General features: G+C 37.1%; 1 protein-coding gene across 14 annotated transcripts in view; it reads left to right on the forward strand.

The window, feature by feature from the left end:
• Positions 1–1875: 1875 nt before the first annotated feature.
• ehbp1l1a (EH domain binding protein 1-like 1a) overlaps positions 1876–20557 on the forward strand; it is a 54449-nt gene continuing 35767 nt past the window's right edge. For 4 of the 14 annotated variants that reach the window (XM_088073137.1, XM_088073138.1, XM_088073142.1 and 1 more), the window contains exons 1-8: positions 1877–2188; positions 13344–13401; positions 14343–14438; positions 14526–14579; positions 15119–15297; positions 15943–16088; positions 17952–18020; positions 19881–20114. In XM_088073137.1, coding sequence (XP_087929263.1) covers positions 2085–2188; positions 13344–13401; positions 14343–14438; positions 14526–14579; positions 15119–15297; positions 15943–16088; positions 17952–18020; positions 19881–20114 — 940 coding nt within the window. In that variant the 5' untranslated portion in view covers positions 1877–2084. Of the gene's footprint in view, positions 2189–13343; positions 13402–14342; positions 14439–14525; positions 14580–15118; positions 15298–15942; positions 16089–17951; positions 18021–19880; positions 20115–20557 lie in introns of all 14 variants that reach the window. The other 10 variants (XM_088073147.1, XM_088073149.1, XM_088073140.1 and 7 more) reach the window with 8 other exon arrangements.

Consider the following 20557-nt stretch of genomic DNA (forward strand, 5'->3'; position numbering starts at 1 on the left):
ACCTGAAAATATACAAAAAAGAAGAATAAAAAAGAAAATGACCTAAAAAGTGTTGAGAAATAAAAGTACTTACTTACATTCAAGACATTTTCCCTTATCTTTAGGGTGATTTTCTAATAATCTACCCTTCTTTTAAAAAGCTTTATTGGGTAATTTTCATGTCACAGTTTTATACTTTCATGCAGTTTGTGGGCCATTTTTAGTGAAGTTTGTCATGGCTTTTTTACCCCAATGTTATCGAAAGAAATCCAATTGCAGAGGTTTCAAGGGGTCAAATAACTTGTTGAAGGGGCCTGAACGCAGCACAAGAAAAGCGATGTCAATTCTTGTTTGAAAGGGTTAAGTTTGATCCTTCAGGGTGTGAACAGAGTGTTTATCTTTGTGTGTGTGTGTGTGTCTATGTGTGTGTTCTTGGAGGCTACATTATAGTCCCAGCTGCTCTATGTGTCAGCGACAGATATAAATAGAGTGAGGGCTAAAGTGGAAAAGTCCCTGCAGCTGAGGGGACTCATGACACGGGGAAACTTTCCCCGACACGCACACAGGTAATTTCTGTTTTGTAGTCAGTCCTCGATGATTTCCACAAATGCAGCTTCATGGGAACTCACTAACAACTGTTTGACTCATCTCAGGGCTGTTTGCTCACACCTGCACCTGTTACATGTTACAGTCTTCTTTGTAAGTCACAGGCAGGGTGAAATCATCTGCACCTACTATTATTCATTCATGAATTGGAGTAAATTACATGTGTATACCTGTATCCCGATGAAAAATCCCTGTAATAATCATTTAGGGTCAAACAGCAGCCTGTGGCTCTCTGCTCAGTTTCCTCACTAAACATTCTGGCGTTTCATCTCCAGTAGCTGTTATTGTTGTTGCATCCTTGTTATATGTGTTGCAGAATCACTGTTTTTATTTTAGCTAAAACGTCACGTCTCAACATCATCCCATTATTATTGTTGTTAGATTATTCTGCAGAATATGAAGTCATTGTAGGTGTGACTTGTAAAGCATAGTGTATTGCCCAATAACTATCTGCTGCATCAAGTCAGCTGCAATGCACTCAGCTAAAACAGGAAGTGAAGTAAAGAAAGAATGTAAAATGTTAATTCAGATTATCATAATTTTACTGACCTAAATAAGTAATAAATAAACTCTGTTATAATAATTGTATCTGCTGCATCAAGTCAGCTGTAATGCACTCTGCTAAAACAGGAAGTGAAGTGAAGAAAGAATGTAAAATGTTAATTCAGATTATCATAATTTTACTGACCTAAATAAGTAATAAATAAACTCTGTTATAATAATTTCCTGGTTTATCAATAAAGTCTGAAACTGGAATAAAAAACTGTCTTTATTTTTTGTACATGTATCTGACATCCTTGTAGCACACAATAATGTAACACTTTCCTGAAAATGTAACAATGCCTGGAGAAGTAATAAACTTATCTCAACCTGACTGAAAATGTAATGAAATTCAGTAACTTGACCAATAATCTAATAAAATGTCCTGACTGGTATTTTCATAAAGAACATTTTTACTTATAATAAAATAATACCTTTAAGGTGGTTATTTTTTCAAAACCGATGATATAATAAATGTAATGTTTTACAGTATGCTTTTTTTTCTTGGAAATGTAAGATGTGCAGGCACACCTCAAATGAATATTACTGCATTGTTTTCAGGAGGCTAACATGACATTATTTGTCAGTTTATTACATTATTGGCTTTAGTACTTATTCAATCAAGGTAAGTTCAAGTTTTATTACATTTTCAGGACATTATTACATTATTGTATTGTGTTCTAGTTCCGCATTCAACTTTATTTTGAAAGTCTCGATCTCGTGTTTCCGCTTGTTCCGGTTAGCTTGACGCTAGCTGGGAGTTGAGGCGTGTGTTTGTTTTGCAGCCTGAAGTGGACGCCGGTGAGGAGAGGAGCACACACCGCAGCTGACAGCCACGCAGGTGGACTTTCCCGGTCTGCGAGGTCCCGGCGGAGGGACACGGTGGCGGGGACACACTGTCCCTTCGTTTTAATTTCGGTTCACCGCGTGTTTGAGAGAAATATCCGACAAGCTTCAGCATGACATCGGTGTGGAAGCGGCTGCAGCGGGTCGGGAAGAGAGCATCCAAGTTCCAGTTTGCGGCTTCGTTTCAAGAGCTGACGATAGAGTGCACGAAGAAATGGTAAGTAACTGTGAAAACACTTATTTCTAGCTAATTTAGTAAATATGAGTAGTGTTTGGCAAAGCTAGTCTAATGTGTTGTGCTCAAATGTTAAAGGGACTTGTGTTTGGGAAGAGAAAGTGATGCCAAACTCCATTCAGAAATATCATCATTTTACTTTACATGTACGCCACAGAACAAAATGGCATGTAAGGGATCAGTCAGACCATGTTCAGCTCACACCCCATACGCCAAGCACTTTTTTAAAAAAAATTAAATGAACCTATTACTGGTTAGCTTGCTTCTACATCAGTGTTACCTTTCGTCACAGAGGGGCGGAAGCGAACATAACATGTTTGTAAAAGTTGAAGATTTTAAAACGCTTATGGTAGTTGACAGTTTACATTACGTGGAGTACGTTTTAATGCTATGATATTGGTATTGAAGGGTAAAAAAAAAAAAAAAGCAAAACATTTACGCTGTGAATTGTTCTGTTAGAGAGGTATTTATTAATCGGAAGCTTTACTTTTGTTTATAATGCAAAATGAAAAATATGGTGATGCTCCTTCACAGAGCACGCCCCGACACTTCCGCGTCTGCTCTCTAATGTTGAGCCTGTGTGGTTGTAACCATGTGGTATGACATCCTGATATCTAGGCCAGCCTGCAGTCATGCTGAATAAATAACCTGGTTGTAGGAACGAGTGGTAGCCTTTTATTTTGGAAGCTCAGTTAGTGTCAGGTGTGCAGGTGGAGAGGGGATGTGGTCATCACCCCCCAGAGTGCCTCCCACTGACATTGCTGACTACTTGCCATGGGCATATTAACTTGTAAGGGGGCCCTGGGGCAAAACATTTGCACCCCCCAAATCCCTAGTACTGCTACTACTTCAATTAAATTCTTAACAACCGATTGATCGATTGGTTAATTGTTATCATCCCTAATTTTTATAGATTTTTTATTGAATCTAGGTCACTCTACATGGACAGCAGTTAACATTAATACCATGTTACCATATTACATGTGATCAAAAAATGTTATTTAATATTGAATTAATAAAAAAGTTTCTTACCATTGACCATTGCTTTAGAGTTAAAAGTTTGCATACTTGCCACAGCTAATAGATGCAGATACTAAAATGTTTAACTACTAGAAGTAAATAATTTTTTTCTGTCAATTGGTGACACTGTTTCCATCCTTTATGCCATTTCTGTTGCCCCTGAAACGTCACGCAAACGTGACAACTCGGGTATCATTGAAATTTCCTAATTTTGACTTTTGATTACAATCATGTGCTCTTAACTTAATACGTTAAATACAATATTTCCAAGGCGCATATGAAGTCAGCATAATAGACACATCAAGAATTATTCGCTCCTGTCCATTTTGTTCGATTGGTCTCGTCAATTCCATCAAGCAAAGAGCTCTGCTGGCTGTTCCAGGGGTGACTGTGTCAACAAAAAATGGTCCAAGATAGCAGTGCAAGTTGTGAGGAGTTGGAATGATAATCTGTTTTTTAGTGTTTCAGGGAAGACTGAATATGTGTCACTTTGTCATTTTTTAGCCTGCTCACAGTCAGATTAAAAGGCAGGTTACTTATGGGAACTTGGGGTTTGGAGCAAACTGTGCCCACCTCCATGTAGAGTTTAGGGTGTAGATTAGATTCGTAAAGAACTGATAGTGTTAGAGCTGTTGGTCTGACTGCTTGAGTCTTGGCACTGAAGGAGTTCCTTTAATTCCATGATCATTACTCACAGAGGAGTCAGCATGTTTTTCCAATCCTCCAGCCCTGGCTTGTATAGTGGCTTACCTTCCTGTCACTGTTATCTACCAAAAAAAGTATCACACACACTGACTGACCGGTATCAACATGTTTCAGTCATAGAGGGATTTATTCATACAGTGTGAGAATCGATAAAGTTGGCCTGTTCTGTGCTGCAGCTGTGCTCTCCCTTTAGGGTGTGGCACACAACAATGCATTAATTACACATACATTTCACTGGGAAGCAAGAACAAACTGTAAAGATATATTATACAATGTAATGTGCTTATGGTGTTAATAGTGTATTTGTGTTATTGGAGCGAGGGATCTTTTAGTGAGAGTCTCTGAGGTGTTGTGTTTTCGGTGGTTTCTTAAGATGGCTTCAAGTGTAAATGTTAGCAAAAAAGAAAAATCAAAATACAGTAAGCCAAATTTATCACTTAAGGAGTCAAGATTGTAAAAAAAAAATAATGGTTGTAAGTCAAAATTATTCAATTTTAAGTTGAAATTATTCATATTTGGAAACAAGTTGAAATTATTCCTAATTAGAGATAATTGGACAAGATGACAAAAAGCTAAGGCAAAATTTTGTCAAAATTCTGATACTATTTATTTTATTGGAGCAAGGGATCCTTTAGCGAGAGTCCCTGAGGTGTTGTGTTTTAGGTGGTTTCTTAAGATGGTTTCAAGTATAGATGTTAGCAATGACAACAATCAAAATACTAATGGAGAGCCAAAATTATCACAAAAATAATGCTTGACAAGTCAAAAATGATTAAATTTAAATTATTCATAATTTCCTAATTGAATATAATTGGTCAAGATGACAAAAAGCTGAGGCAAAACTTTGTGAAAATTCAGATACTATACAAAAACATTAACTTTAAATACTAACTAACAATTTTGAATCATATGTTTATTTTTATCTGTAATTTAAAAATTTGAGGTATTTTCTCATGATTTTGACAACAGGAAAAAAATATGCATTTATTATCTGACAGTAACAACTGGCACTCAGCAAGTAAAACAATTTACTCAGAATTTCACATTTGCTTCTGCTGTTTGGATTTAGGGAGTCAAAACTGACCGATTATTCTTAGATACAGTCAAATGTCTGTCTTTTCAAGTCAAAATTATGCTACTAACTTAGTCGAATATAACATCTCTTAATTTTTACACCAAAAATCTAAATTGTGACTTACCATTAGAGCCCATATTGGCCGATATTAACTCATTGCAGATATATCAGTATAGATGTAAGCCAATACAACACATTTATTTTTTAACTGTAAATCGTAATTTGTCCATTTTTTCTTAGTTTTTAAAAAAGCGTGTTTATGCTATAGGCTGTACTGAAAAACAAACAAACAAACAAACAAACAAAAAACATATTGGCCAATATATTTTTTCATTGTCAGATTTTTTTAAAAACTTGATTGATAGTATATGCCTCAAAAAGCAACCTGGTTAAATAAAGTAAAAATAAATGAATACAATAAATACAAAAAGATATTAGTTGGTTACAATTACTACTTCATATTATTTCATAATTTTGACATCAATCTAAATTATGATATGCTTTATTATTATAATTACTTAGTATCTCATAACTGTCACAGAGTCATAAGTTTGATATAAGAAGTTAAAGTTTAATTTAGTGTCTCATAATTGAGAGTATTATAACTGTAATCAGTCCTGACTTTTCATCTTTTTAAAAAAGATATTGTCTTGGTAAAAATTGACCTCCGTAAGTTTGCAATTATTGACTGAAATAGAGATGGCACAGAGTAAACATTATGTCCTGGGGCTTAACGGGAAGTTTATACCTTAAAGACCATCTGGTTGTATGTGAGTAATAGATGTTTAGATTGAAATGTTTACACTCTCAGGTTTACAGTGGTTTCAAACCCAGAGTGTTTTCTCAATGACTCTGACAGTGTTAACCAGAGCGGCTCCTGTTGAGGCTGCGTCTGTACATGTTCCCACTTTATCGAACACCACAGAACAGGGCAGCCGGCACCAGCCTGAAGCCACATATCATGTGTCATTTCATTAGACTGTGTGTAAACGATTAGGCGGAAGGTTTATATGCATCATCATCTATGACGAAAATGACTCCTGTAAATCTGGCAGGAAAAACAACGTTTAGACCGCTGAAAACCAAAGTCACTGCACTGAAAAAAGTTACAAAGATGTCAGTCTGCATTCAGACTCTCTTTAAAAAATCTCTTTGATTTTTCAATATTGTAGATCAATATCAGTCTCTAAAACAAACAACCAAACGACCAAGTTACAACATGTCTTATATCCCTTTTAGAGACAGTGAACAAGCATGATTCCAAAAATGCTCAGCTGTCACACCACATCATTGCACAATAGTAAAAACTTCTAGAAGACAGGATATTTTTCACAGTAACAACCATTTTAACCTCTGTCTCATCGATTGCCAAGTAACCGATAGCTCAGTGTAACAGTGCTCATGTTTTAAAATTAAAAAATTAAGAACTTGCATGTATTTGATTGGATGTTGCGGTGTTTTTCAGGAACACGTGATCTTTTATTGCAGTAAAAGTTGAGTCAGGTTCTTTTATTTTGCCAGGGCCTTCTGCATGAGCACCAGCTTCAGGGGAATTGTCTCATTGAACTGAATGAGGATGCAGTGTCTTCATTCAGTCGGAAAACAACTTAAAGGGACAGTTTACCACCACAACAAAACACACGTTTTTCCTCTTATCTCTAGTGCGATTTGTCAGTCTAGATAGTTTTGGTGTGAGTTGCTGAGTGTTGGTTGGCGCTATTTTCTATTTTCTAAAAGGAAGCACTGATCTAGCTAACAGTACACCAAGGAGGACGCAATTAATGTTTACATCTTGCACAGTCATGAGCACGAACCTCTCTGCAATGAGTAGATGTACACTTCCTTCTGTGCAGTGATACGGTTGGTGGGTGTACTTCAGTAGAGAGAAAATAGTCAAAATAGTAAAAATAGTTAAAAACCTTTTCGCTTCTTTAAGCTAATTGTTTTGGTTTTACGGGCACCAATTTTACTGCTTAAGTGCTATATTTTGTAATAATTTTGTATCACATGGAGCCCTAAATTACCAATTTGAAGTTTTTTTTCACAAAGTATTTGTTTATTTATTTATTTTTTTTAGAAGTTTTCATTAGCCAGTCTAAATTCCTAGCCAGGGTAACTTTGCTGTAGTTCAGCTTCGTCCAGCGTGAATTAATTGATAGCTCGCACAACTTAGCTTTCAAAGTAGCTTCTCAAAGCAGAAGGAAGTGTGCATTTACTCATGGTTAAGAGGTTTGCGCTCTTGAGGTGAGATGTAACCATTAACAGCATCCTCCTCGGCTGAGCTGTTAGCTAGCTCAGTCATGCTAAGTGAGCTAGCAGTAGATGCATGCTTCCTTCTGCGTGGTGCTATGGTTGACAGGAGTAGTTTTGGTAAGAAGAAAATACATAAAACTGCTCACAGCAAGGTCTGTGGATTATCTTGAGTAACCAGGTCATGAGTTTCTTCAAAGTTTTTCAAACTTTTTTTTTCGCTGTGAAAAACACAAGCCGAGTGCCACCTAAATCCATTATATTAGGGAGAAGGCAGCCATCTTTACGGCTGATATCTCCAGCAATCAGCATCACACCAAAACTATCTAGACTGACAAATAGCCTGATAGGTAAAACGAAAAATACGTGTTTTTGATTTTGGGCTGAACTGTGCCTTTTAAATTGCTGCTTATTATTTGTTTATATTATTAGGAATTGGATTGCAGAGGGAAAAAAATAAGGGGAAAAACAAGACAACTTAAAAATGATGGAAAAGAAACAAGACAACCAAAAGAACAAAACAAAACAAAACAAAAACAATCCCCGCTCCCCTTCCCGTTGTCAGGCACCACCACACACACACTGTCATTCCGTGCGAAACACACAGTCGTAAAAAGAAGGACAATAATAATTGAATAAAATAACTGAAAGCATCTGTGTGTTTGGGCGTTAAAATTCAGCATGAAATTGAACTCATGGGTGACCTATGGTTGACATCACAGACAGTACCGCTGTGTTTTCTACACTCTGTGACAGGAATGTGTGAAATGTGGATCGGCTAGATGGGCCGTCTCCCTGAGCAGATAAGCAAAATCCACCTACACTGAAGTAAGCGTGTTTAGACAGTCTGGGAAACACTATTTAGAAGCTGTATGATCAACAGCTTCCCTCACACCGGCCAGCATTCCCTCATATGGTGAAGCTCAAACACCTCGTACTTCAGACCGATGAAAACAAACACTCGATTTGCAGCGACCGGGTCTGATCTGAGCGTGTGATATAATTATAATATATTGGTGTGTATTCTGTCTTGAGGAGCTGTAGTTTGTAAACCACTAATCTGCAGACTAACGGGGTTCAAAACACTATGGTGAATTTGTAGGTCAGCGTTTTGCAACAGCACAGGAACATGTCTGTGATAAATAGAGCAGCAGGTGGAGGATTGCTATTAAGCTTCTGTGAAGTTCAGCGAGTCAGGCGTTGTCTATTTCTGTTCTCTCTCTTTCACTCTCACTCCTCTCTCTCGCATAACTATTCTCACCAATCCACGCATTAGTTCTGAGAGTCGTGCAACATAAGAAGGAGGCCCAGTGTCCTCAGTTCAAGCAGTACGGGCTCCTTAAAGGCCAACTGTATGGATTTTTACTGCAGTTACCTGTTAGCATTATCCATTCTTTTTGTTTTGGTTTTTGACTTTTCTTTGTCATTTCTTGACAGTATTTTGGGTCATTTCCGCTAAAGACACTCATTGCCTTATTCTTGAGTTCTTGAAAGGAATTTGTAGTTTTGTTTTGTCCACAACCCCAACATATTCGGTTTAGCATCATGTGACCTAGACAAGTCAAAAAAGTGTTTTTTCATTGCATTTTTGCCAAATATGGCTTTTTTGAATCGCCTGAAATACCACCTCATGCGAGTGTGAAAACTTTTTTTGCCATAAATTGGATTTTTGTCAAATACGTGTTTGCATTAGACATATTTTATATTCTTATTTGTATTTGCACAATTTGAGAGTTAAAAGGAAACTGAACATCCACTGGGACTGGAGAATGCAATTATTAGAATTTGGTGGTCAAAGGTCAAGGTCACCGTGACCTCACAAAACACTGAAGAATTCATATGCTAAAGGGAAACAGAAGGGGAGATATGAGTTCAGATACTGGATTGGTGACACTAATCTTGAAACTGTGTTGATTGTAGAGATCTTCTGTGCTGCTGAGGGGTAAGATGTGTGTGAAGAATCCATGTTTTAAATATGAAAAAAAAAATAATATGAGATTCAAGTGCAACTTGACTGGCATGGGAGGCATACAGACATGAGGCGGTAATTTTGTTAAAATATCTTATTGTACTTTTGGACATTATTTCTATCACTTATGACAGAATTGTACTAACCAGAGTAATCACTGAGATATGGGGACATTACTACAACAAAGTCGGAGAGATCAAGAAAAGTCAGACAAATCAAACAAACCAAGAGCTTATTCAGATTATTTGAAGGTCAAAGTGAAAGTAAGCACACCAGAAATGTTGCTGATAATCTCTAATTGCACATTGAGCAAAGTTGAGCAGGAAGTCGGTCTGTAAACTGCTGTGAGGGATGTTTACAGCGGACAGTTTGGTTAAAGAAGGACTATGATAAAATAGTTAGTATGATGTGACATCGACCATGTTTCATGGCTGAAGTGTTTGTACTGTAGCTGAGGCCTTATTTATTTATTTATTTTTAAATTCTTTGGCATTTATACTTATTTACACTTCAATTTTTTCAGTTATTTTCTTAAATGACAATGTAGATGGAAACCCTTATAAACACTTATAGACACTTATAGAGAGGGATCAGAGACAAAGAATCCTGTCGGGTAACATAGCATGTGTTTAAAGTCTGGTCTTGAATATTCCCATTTGTAGAGTCTCTTGTGAAGTCTGTCTCTCTGTCTTGGAGGCTGTTCTGGCCAACCTCAGCAGTCAACACTGCTGATCTACACACTATAGTTAGTTTGTGTTAACCTCAGTTTAATAAATAATGTTAAGTTAATCCCCAGCATGGACTCTGTCCTTACATTCCTTGTTTGTGACACTCTCACACTCTGTTTAAAATCTGTGATCACCCCACTTAATGTTTATTTATTTCTCCCATCAGAAACATGTTTGTAATGTGGCCTGAAGCCATACTGCTGTTTCACAGCAAGCACATCATCCACAGCTTGGCTCTGTTTTTCTAAGTGCATAGAGTGTTCCCACAACAGGCCGCCACTTCAGAGTCTCACAGGATAATGTAAGAGACGGAGATTTCGATGGAAGCAGAGATTTCGATGGAAGCAAATAAGGGTCATTAATATTTGTAAAAAAATGCCTTCAGAAATTGTTATCTGATTTATGTTTGGGAATGGTTGACAAAAGTTTTGTAGATGAAGAAATGTTTTGTGCATCTGAACAAGTTTTGTAGATGTAGATTTTTTTTTGTGCACGTGTAAAACAGTTCTCAAGATGTTTGATTGTTCAGATTGTTGTTTCGTACATGTTAGAAAAAGTTTTGCAGATGTAGAGAGATTATTATGCATTTGTGGAAAAAGTTTTGTATATGTAGAAATATTTTATGTACGCGTGAAAGTTTTGTAGATGTATACATTTTTTATGCACATGTAAAAACGTTTTTGTCAATGTATACATTTTTGTGCGCATGCGAAAAAGTTTTGTAGATATATACATTTTTTTGTGCACGTGTGAAAGTTTTGTAGATGTAGAGAATTTTTTGTGCACGCGTGAAAACGTTTTTTTAGATGTAGAATATTTTTGTGCACATGTGAAAAAATTTTGTAGATGGAGAGTGTTTTGTGCATGTGTGAAAAAGTTGTAGATGTAGAATTTTTTTGTACGTGTGACAATGTTTTATAGATGTAAACATTTTTTGTACATGTCTGAAAACTACATGTGTAAATATACCACACATGTAAAAAGTTTCATTAGCTTTAGAAATATTTTGTGTATGTGTACCAAAATTTTTGCAGGAGAAGTCTTTTAGAAAAATTTTCGAGCATGCTTCGTACTAACCGTTGTAATTAGCCCACATGTGTTGCGAACAGTTTGCCTTGGGCCCCTCCATGTTGATGCCAGCATGCTTTAGATGGAAAAAGTAAACAGTACACCCATCGATTTGATTTTCACTAGGCAATGAGCTGATTGGCTAGTCATCTCAGGGTCAAAATTTGTGCTTGTAGCTTGAAGCTTGTAACTTCACCGTCAGTGTGCAAAGGTGGAACATGTTCTGGGTTAGGGTTAGGGGATATCTGACTTAGTCAAACCTTAGTGTTGAAAATAATCATGCAAAATTTCTAATTCCACATAAAGAAAATATTTCTACAGCTACATAAACATTTTACCAGCGCAAATTATATTTATGTGCACAAACATTTCCCACGCATGCACAAAATATTTCTATAGCTACAATACATTATTATGCATTCAGAAACATTAATTTGGGTCATAAAATGATTTACGAACATCAGATATTAATGACCCTTATTTGCTTCCGTACATTACAGCCTCTGAAGTCAGTGCAGGGTCTCCCACTATTCATTAATATGTTCGCAGTTTCTTCCTCTCTCTTGTTTTTTCTTATGCTGGCAGACATGCAGTCCAGCTGTTTCTCCTCCCCATCACTAACGTCTTGCTCACACAGTCACAAGATTTTCATTTTCTCCTGGCTGAGCTCTTAAGCTCAGTGTTTTGAAAACACACACACGGGTTTGTGTGTAAGCGGTGTGTTTCTCTCCTGGGTCTGCTCTTCCACAGACTGCATAATTAGATTACATGAAATCAGATGATACCGTCCCATGGACTGCTATGACAAGTTATGTTTCCCACAGGATGCATTCTGATCACTTTGGTAATCCCCTGAATTTTGGTCCACTCTGTTGAGATTGACATTGTGAGCATGTTAGCGCGCTGACATTAGCATTTAGCTCGTAGCAATGTTGTCCCTGTGTACAGTGAGACAGAGCTGCTGGTGTGGTTGGAGACTCCCAGGATATGTCTGAAATGAATTTCCTACCTTGTATTAAATCAATTCTTAGTGTGAGTTCTATACACTTTCTAGGGCCGTCAAAATTGCCACAGTGCAACTAAAAATGAGTATTTATGGCATGTATGCAGTGTCAGTGATAACACGAATAATCAAGATTCAGAAATGTCAAAAATTTCAATTTTTCTGTTCACTTAAGAAGAGTATTGACTGTTTATTATGTAGAGTATAGTTAATGCATGAATGAGGGACTGATTTCAGATGCAACCTCCCCCTCTGAGCATTTATTAAATGTTGAAATGACATTTAATAAATGTCCATTGTACATCTATCTGTCAAAATTTTGGATTTATTTGTCTTTAGATGTTTAGATTTTGGTTTGGTGAAGGTTTGGTAGATGTCTAGTCTAGCCTTGATGAAAGAGTAAACAGAATCTGTGTGTATGACAAGAAACTCATAAACTCGTAAACATGGCGGTATGCAGTACTTTCATCAATTATTTGCAGGTTTTATGTTTTTTTTATGCCTCCATGCCATGGTTGCAGGCATTATGTTTTCTGGTTGTCTGTCTGTTCATCAGCTGGCACATTCTTGTGAAGGTCATATCTCATCAAAGCCTTAAGGGAATTTCTTCAAATTTTGCACCAATATTCACCTTGACTCAACGATGAGCTGACAACCATTTGGTAGTCATAGGTCGAAGTTGAGATTCAAAATTTGGTGGTCTAAGGTCACTGTGATCTTGTGCGCCTCATTCAAGTATTTGATATCACTAGAACATTTTTAAGGGAAATTCTTCAAATTTGGCACAAACATCCACTTGGACTCAATGATAAACTGAGTAGATTTTATTGGTCAAAGATTACTGGAATCTCATGAAACTTGTTTTGGCCACAATTTAATATTTCATACAGGAATTATTACAACATTTCAAACAAATGTCTGGTAGAATGAAATGAAGATGTGATGATATTTTATATCTAAAAGCTCAAAGGTCAGCTTGACAGTGACATAAAAAAACATTTTTCTGGTCATTACTCAGCACCATAACTCAGGAAGAGAAGGGGAGACGTTGGGTCACATACTAAATAGAGGACATGGGTGTGAACTGCAAGTGCAGCCTCACTGGTTCACTGAGGCGTACAACTGGGAAGCTTTAATGACTATCAAAATGTCAACAGTTGGACCAAAAATGGAACTGAAACATCCTGTCAGAAACTTGTTAGCATATCTATCTGGGTGTGTGTGGAAATGGTCTCTATGCCGTATTGATGCTGGTCTACAGTAGATGGTGACTGAAAAACATCCCCCACTATAAGCACTAAAATGTGTTTTAATTGCAGGCAACCAGACAAACTGAGAGTGGTGTGGACCAGGAGGAACAGACGCCACAGCACAAAGGTAACAAGGCAAAGAGAAAGACATGACAGTCAGGTAGAAATGTTCAAATACTGTAGATAATCGGAACTCCTGAAGCAGAAATGACTTAATTTTTATAAAATATTGTTCTGGATTTAGAAATTTTCCAAGAGGATAAACTGTCTTTTAGCTACAAACTACAGATGGTAACTTATATGACAATCATTTTTTGTCATATTTGCTAAAACTGTTACTACATCTACACATTAGTATATTGTACATGAGAAAGATTTTCTTCAAAAAGAATTATGTTCCTCTTCCTTGTAGTGCTTCTATTTGAATTTGCAAGAATCTACTGTGGCTAAACAACGCAACCAACCAGAAGAGAGGAGTCTAACGGAGCATTCAGTCATGACCTGTGGTCTCATTAGCCTTTTTTATAATAACAAACAACGTAAGACTCAGAGTTCCTCGACATTTTTCATTTGACCTAGATATAGTTTGGAGAGCTTGCTATTAGACATGTACATGTGTCTGATACATATGGATGATGTATGTAGAAATGTAGATGCCTCATTGGCCACTGCTTTAAGCTCACCACAATGCGTCTGTGCAGGCGTCATATAAGGTCGAGATCCATTGGCACATAAATACATGTGTTTTGAGAGATGCAAATTTCACCACAGAATTGACTGTAACTTGCATTATTCTGAGTCGATTGTCATAAAATTCGGCTTGTCCAGTCAACAGTGCTTCAATTTGACACAGCTGTTTTTAACGTCATGATCACAAACTTTCTCACTATCTGGCTCATGTATTACTGTGTGCATGTAGTGACGGTTTCATCAAATATGACCGAAAAGTTTGATTGATAAAAGTTACCAACAGCGGTGTTACAGTGTGCTCTGCAGAGGACGTACAGTCCAGTCCGTGGAAAACTCTGGCAGCAGCTTTGAGACTGTTTGTGTTATCTTTTCTGTTAGCTGCACAGCTGGCAGCCGGGGATCAAAAACCCATACAGAGGCCTGGTGCTGTGGCAGGTTCCAGAGAGTTTAGACATCACTGTCACACTCTTCAGGGTAAGAGGTTTAGTCTCTGTAGTTGCTGCAGATTAATTAGTTGAATCAAAGATGGGAAATGGAGTTCATTTATTCATCTGCCAACAGGAACCTACTGCAGAGGAGTTTGAAGACAAGGACTGGACCTTTGTCATCGAAAATGTGAGTGTGCAGAATCTGTGTTATCCTTAGTTTTATCCTTTAGTTTTTTTTTTCATTTCATTTTTCAACCCTTCGAAACCTGGATAGACATGGGTTTACATGCATTTCACAAGTGGTTTGACTCTGATTTCTTTGGAAAAAATGGGGAAAAAGGCATTGATGAACTATGAAGAAATGTCACACAGATTGCAAGAAATGATTAAAGGATGACAACAAAATTACCTAAAATTAAGTTTTACAAGAAAATAATCCCAAAAAAGAGAAAAATGTCCAGAAAACTACACTTCTAATACAAAAAATATACTTTGTTTGTTTTTGTATCTTACTTTATTTTCTTATTTTCATTTTTTTTTTACTGAGTTTTTTACAGAATTTTGGACCACGTCTTGTTTCTTATTGCTTTCTCACCATGCTTTTGAAATAAATCAAACCAATTTGCTCAGTTTTCAAGGTTAATTGTAAAACAATGTACTCTCAGGAAGGATTTTTTTCTGTTTTTTCTTTCTTGACTTCCTCATCTTCTATTTTTTGTTCATTAGGAGACAAAAGGCCGTAGGAAGGTGTTGGCATCAGCAGACGTCAATATGAAGAAGTTTGCCAGTGCCACGCCGGCGCAATTTGATGTCACACTGAAGCTCAAACCGCTATCCGTCAAAGTGGTGGAAGCCACGCTGAAACTCAACCTGTCTTGTGTCTTTCTCAAAGAGGGCAAAGCCACGTAAGTTAACCTCCAGGCAGCATGTCTATAAGCTTAACTGAAAGCACTAAGTCCTCAAAGCTGTAATAATTTTTATTTGTAAAGCAGCTTTCATACATAAAATGCAGCTCGGAGTGATTTACATGCAAGAGTGCTAAAAATGAAAACCTAAGAATATATAGAAATGTATAAATATTTATAAATGAATAAATACATTTAAAAATGAATAAAAAGAATACAAAATAAATGAAATAAAATAAAATAAGATAAATAAAATGACGTGACGTGACGTGACGTGACGTGACGTGACGTGACGTGACGTGACGTGACGTGACGTGACGTGACGTGACGTGACGTGACGTGACGTGACGTGACGTGACGTGACGTGACGTGACGTGACGTGACGTGACGTGACGTGAAATAATTAGCACATGGCACATGCATACCATCACGATGTGGAAAACAGATGAAATAGAAATATAAAAGAAATAGTAAACAACAAAAGTAAAAGCAGTTAAAGTACATTCAAAGCACAAAACAAGATGATAAGAAATAACAACCATAATATGCGACAAGAATAAATAGAAAGTGTAATTAATTCAAAGTAAGAGCAAAGAAATGAGTCTCGAGCTGCTTCTTAAAGGAGTCCCTGTCTCTTCTCCACAGAGATGAGGACATGCAGAGTTTGGCCAGTCTCATGAGCATGAAACAGAGTGACATTGGAAACCTCGATGACTTTAATGACAGTGATGATGAAGGTGGTGAAGAGAGGAGGGCCCATTTCGGAAGCGGACAAGCTACTCATGTTGCTGGTAAGACTGGGGACATACTGGAGGATGACAGGGCCATTACATCAAATAAATATGCAAAGAAAGTCTGAGAAGAAATCCTCATCTGAGGTGTTCAGCAGTGACTTAAAACACACACACACACACACACACACACACACACACACACACACACAGGCACACACAAACAGAAGAATAAAAAGAAGACTTTGTGATTAAGGAGTACTCAGAAACATCAGAGGCAGGCTAAAGCCTAGAAATAGAAAGATTAAAAATGAATAAATAATAGTGATAATAAGTAAAATGCTCAAACTGTAAATAAGAGGTAAATGACAATAAATAAATGTTAAGAATAATAAAATTATATAGGAGGTAGTAAAACTGAAACAGACTAAAATGTATAAATAAATAGTCAATAGATTAAGTTAAATTCAAAGTCAAACTAAAAAAGGTAGAATTTGAGTTTGCTTTTCAAAATATTATCACCCTCAGCTGCCCTCAGGCCTTCAGGCAGGCTGTTCCACAAACATGGATCATAGTAACAAAACGATGGCTCACCGTGTGTTTTCTTTTAAAATGTTTTATTTTTTTTACTTATCCATAGTCAGTGTATTATACTCAGCAGACGGCATGTTCCCTTCTTGCACAAACAGACGGGACTCGCACCCCAAAGCCAGAAAGCTTTTTGAGATCCTTTACACTTTTACTTGCACTTATTTCTTGACAAAATGTAGATTAACCTAACTCAGTCTAATAACCGTATAATACCACATAATAACAATAACAATAATAATAATGATGATGATGATGATGATGATAATAATCTTTATTTATGTAGCACCTTTCATAGATAAAATGCAGCTCAAAGTGATTTACATGCGAGAGTGCTAAAAATGTACTTAACCTAACAATATATAGAAATATATATATTTCTAAACATAAAAATAAATAATAATAATAATAATTAATAAATGAATAAATTAAAAAAAATGAAATAAATCAGTATAGAGCACATGGATACCATAACTCTGGAAATAAGTTACAGAGGTACAAAACAAATAAAGTAAGAATAAATATAAATTATAAGTCAAAACACTAAACGCGCATAAAACCATAAAATCAGTTTATAAGAAATAACAACCTATCAACCTAGCTAAAGTACTTAAAGATGCTTTACATGAAATGCAAAAAAAACCCCTAAAAGTAAAAAAACAAACCAAATACAAAATACCGAATACAAAATACTGAAAGACACTTACATGAAATGAGAGAAGGAATAGAAATACAAACACTAAATAACAATAAATACATATGTTCTTTCTACCTCTAAAATTACCTGCAGTAATAATAGTAAGTAAGTAAGTAATAATAAGATAATTTGTTCAAAAATGTGTCAAAAATTAGGATAAAAATAATCTTGAGAAAGTTGAAAAGCATTTGATTGAAGTGTCTGGTACCTGAGGACACTGTTTTTGTAATGTTTGTGTCATGATTTAGATTTTGTCTGCCAGATATTTCCATTCTAATGTCCACATCGGATAAACACAGTCACAGTGTCCAGACAGCAGCTCTGCCCTGAGCATGCTGCCACAGTAATCTGTTCTAAATTAAGTGTTGCTGGGCTGGATTTAGCTAGGGAACGTACACTGCAACTTCTACACTACATGTTCTAATGAATTCTGGGAAAGACTGGACACCCTGCTGCGTTGTCAGCCTCGCTCTGTATCAGCTGTGCGGGGTCAGGCGAGGATCTCCCTTCTCACCTTTTTAATCTCTCTCTGAACTGTTTTTCTGTCACTGCTGCTTCCGCTTTTGTTTCCTATTTAAACCCCGGTTCCTTTTTGGCTCAATGGTTCTGTCTGCTGTTCCCTTTTCTCTCTGTAACAGCCTCTGCTGCATCTGTCACCAGAGTTCATGATCTGGCATGGAGGCCTGCCATTGAATCAGGCCCCACAGGTAACTGAGTCCGTTCCCTGATTTACGAGTCCCAATACGATCGCCATAATAAATGTTGGAATTGCATGTTTCTGCAAACCACAGATGCGTTTACATGATTATGTGGCGGAAATATACAAGATGAACGTTTCTTTGCGTTTTAACATCGCTGTGGTTAACATGAGTCTAGTTTTAGGCACAAAAAGGTCTTGCTCATGATTAAGAAAAGGTCACGTTGTGTCTTAAAGTTCCCATTTTTGTGAAACTATCACAGTAGTAAACACACAATATGTTTACATACACAGTTACAGCCTGATTCTGTTATTTATTTGGACTACTGTCCTTGTCTCAGTATACAAGTACCAGGAGAGAATCCATTTATTGATGAAGTACGTCTGATTCCTCCACAGCAGGTGGAGATATGCCCTCTTTCAGCTAGTTGCAGTGAAGCTATATTATTTATACAGTCTATGATATAGATAGATAGATAGATAGGTACTTTATTGATCCCGAGGGAAATTTAAGTAACCAGCAGCATATTAAACATACAGAAGAGAATATAGACCAATAAATATGTAAGCAATATATACAGAGAAAAAGAGGGATGCAGAATATGCAAAAACGCAAGATATAAAACAACAATAACAATAAAAAAAAAAAAAATGGACCAAATCATAGTCGTATCTGTTTATTAACAATAACTTTGTGGTAGAAAACTGCTGCATCAAGTACAGATAATCAAACAGCGCTGAGCAAACTCTGCAGTAACTGATCAGTTGTTCATGATTAATCACTACCAGTTAAGCGTACGCTATATTTAGAACATTTTCAGTGATTTACTTTGCCATAAAACAGCCCTTACGCATAGGGATTTGAAGCTGTTATATCAAAAACACCAAAGTGAGAAAACCATTTTCCTCCACTGAACGGCGGAGCTGCTGCTCTGCCGCTGCCTCCATCAGCTGTTGTGGAAGCTTAAGAGGAAAAAATATTCAAATATAGTGCACACTTAAACTGATATTGAATTTTTTAGGTGGCTAAAGTATGTTTACCTCCTCAGAAGTCCTGTTAAAGTCAGACTGAGGTGTTTACATGATGGAATACCTCGACCTCGACTTCCAGCAGCGTTATTTGGGTGTGTTAATCCGATTTCAAGAAATTCAAGTCAGTCTGATTTCAGTCAGACTAACATGTTTACATGTATTTCAAAAGTGCGGTTTTAGTCAGAATAATTCGACTTTACTTACATCATGTAGTCTGCAGCTTACCAGGCTTCCTGCTGGGGTGTCACAACATCCCCCATCCCCTACTCCTCCTCCAGATGACAAAATCAGCGCACATACTACATCACTTTAGTCACATCGATATGATACACATCAAATAAAGGTAACATTTTCGTGGTTTGCAAGAATATACAATCCCAACATCTGCCCCCCCCAACGCACACACACACACGCACACACACACACACACACACACACACACACACACACACACCCACACACACACACACACACACACACCCACACACACACACACACACACAGACAGACACCATTGCCAGCAGCTTAGCCTACTTTTTATGACATGTAAATAGCACACAGACATTGGAACGCTATTACTGTCCATTTCAAAAGTCCACTCTTTTCATCTTTTCATTCCTCTTCCCCCTTTTCACTTCCTCTTCTCACGAGTTTCCTCTAACATGCTGCATAACTTCATTCTCACATTTTCACTTTCACCTGTACATCTGTATTCTGTTTTTACTGCTGCTATTTTCTTCATCATTTCCTTCAGACCTTCATTTCAATCCCCTTTCTCTCTCCATCTTTTCTCTTCATCCCGTCCTTCTGTTCTCCTCATCTCTGATCTCTCACCCAGTAACCTCAGAGATGGACTGGAGAACATCTGGCATTTCCTCCACCATCTCGGTCCCATCTCGTCCTCCTCTGCCCGAACCCTCAGACCCCTCTGTTCCATCCTTTTCACGCACACGACCCCCCAGCAGCACTGCCCAGCAGGCTCGGCCCTCTCCCTATGCCTACTCACTGCCGGCCTTTACACGCGCTCACCCTCCTGCACTTCCCAAAATCTTCCAGCCTGCTGCTGGATCAGGTATACAACAGATATTCCTCATCCTGTGGTCTCAGGTCAAGTTATTTTACTAGATTTATCTTTTTTTTAGTAAATAAAGGTTCTATTCTGTAAGCTTTCCAGGAAGATTTGATGCATTTGATCATGATTCTGAGCATCTTGTTGCACCAACTCAAGGTCCATAATTCAGAATTTCAGTGGAGTTTGTTGTGTTGACGGAACATTTAAATTTAAATGTATAGTTTGAGGATATTTGTTTTGGCTGTATTTGAGAATTTTGTCATTGCATTGATTTGAAAACTAAGAAACTGATTGTTAGATAACAAATATTTCTACTTTATATCTGGACTAAATTGTCGACCTTTATTTGGAGCAGGCCTACATCAGAGACACGCATTTTGGCCCAGTCAGTTTTCCGTTCATATGGAGCACATTGGTCTGATTTCTTTCGAAAACATGATGAG

Source organism: Plectropomus leopardus, chromosome 23 (assembly GCF_026936395.1).
Source record: "Plectropomus leopardus strain MGB_pleo_1.0 chromosome 23, ASM2693639v1, whole genome shotgun sequence".
In the NCBI taxonomy this organism is placed as follows: Eukaryota; Metazoa; Chordata; class Actinopteri; order Perciformes; family Serranidae; genus Plectropomus; species Plectropomus leopardus.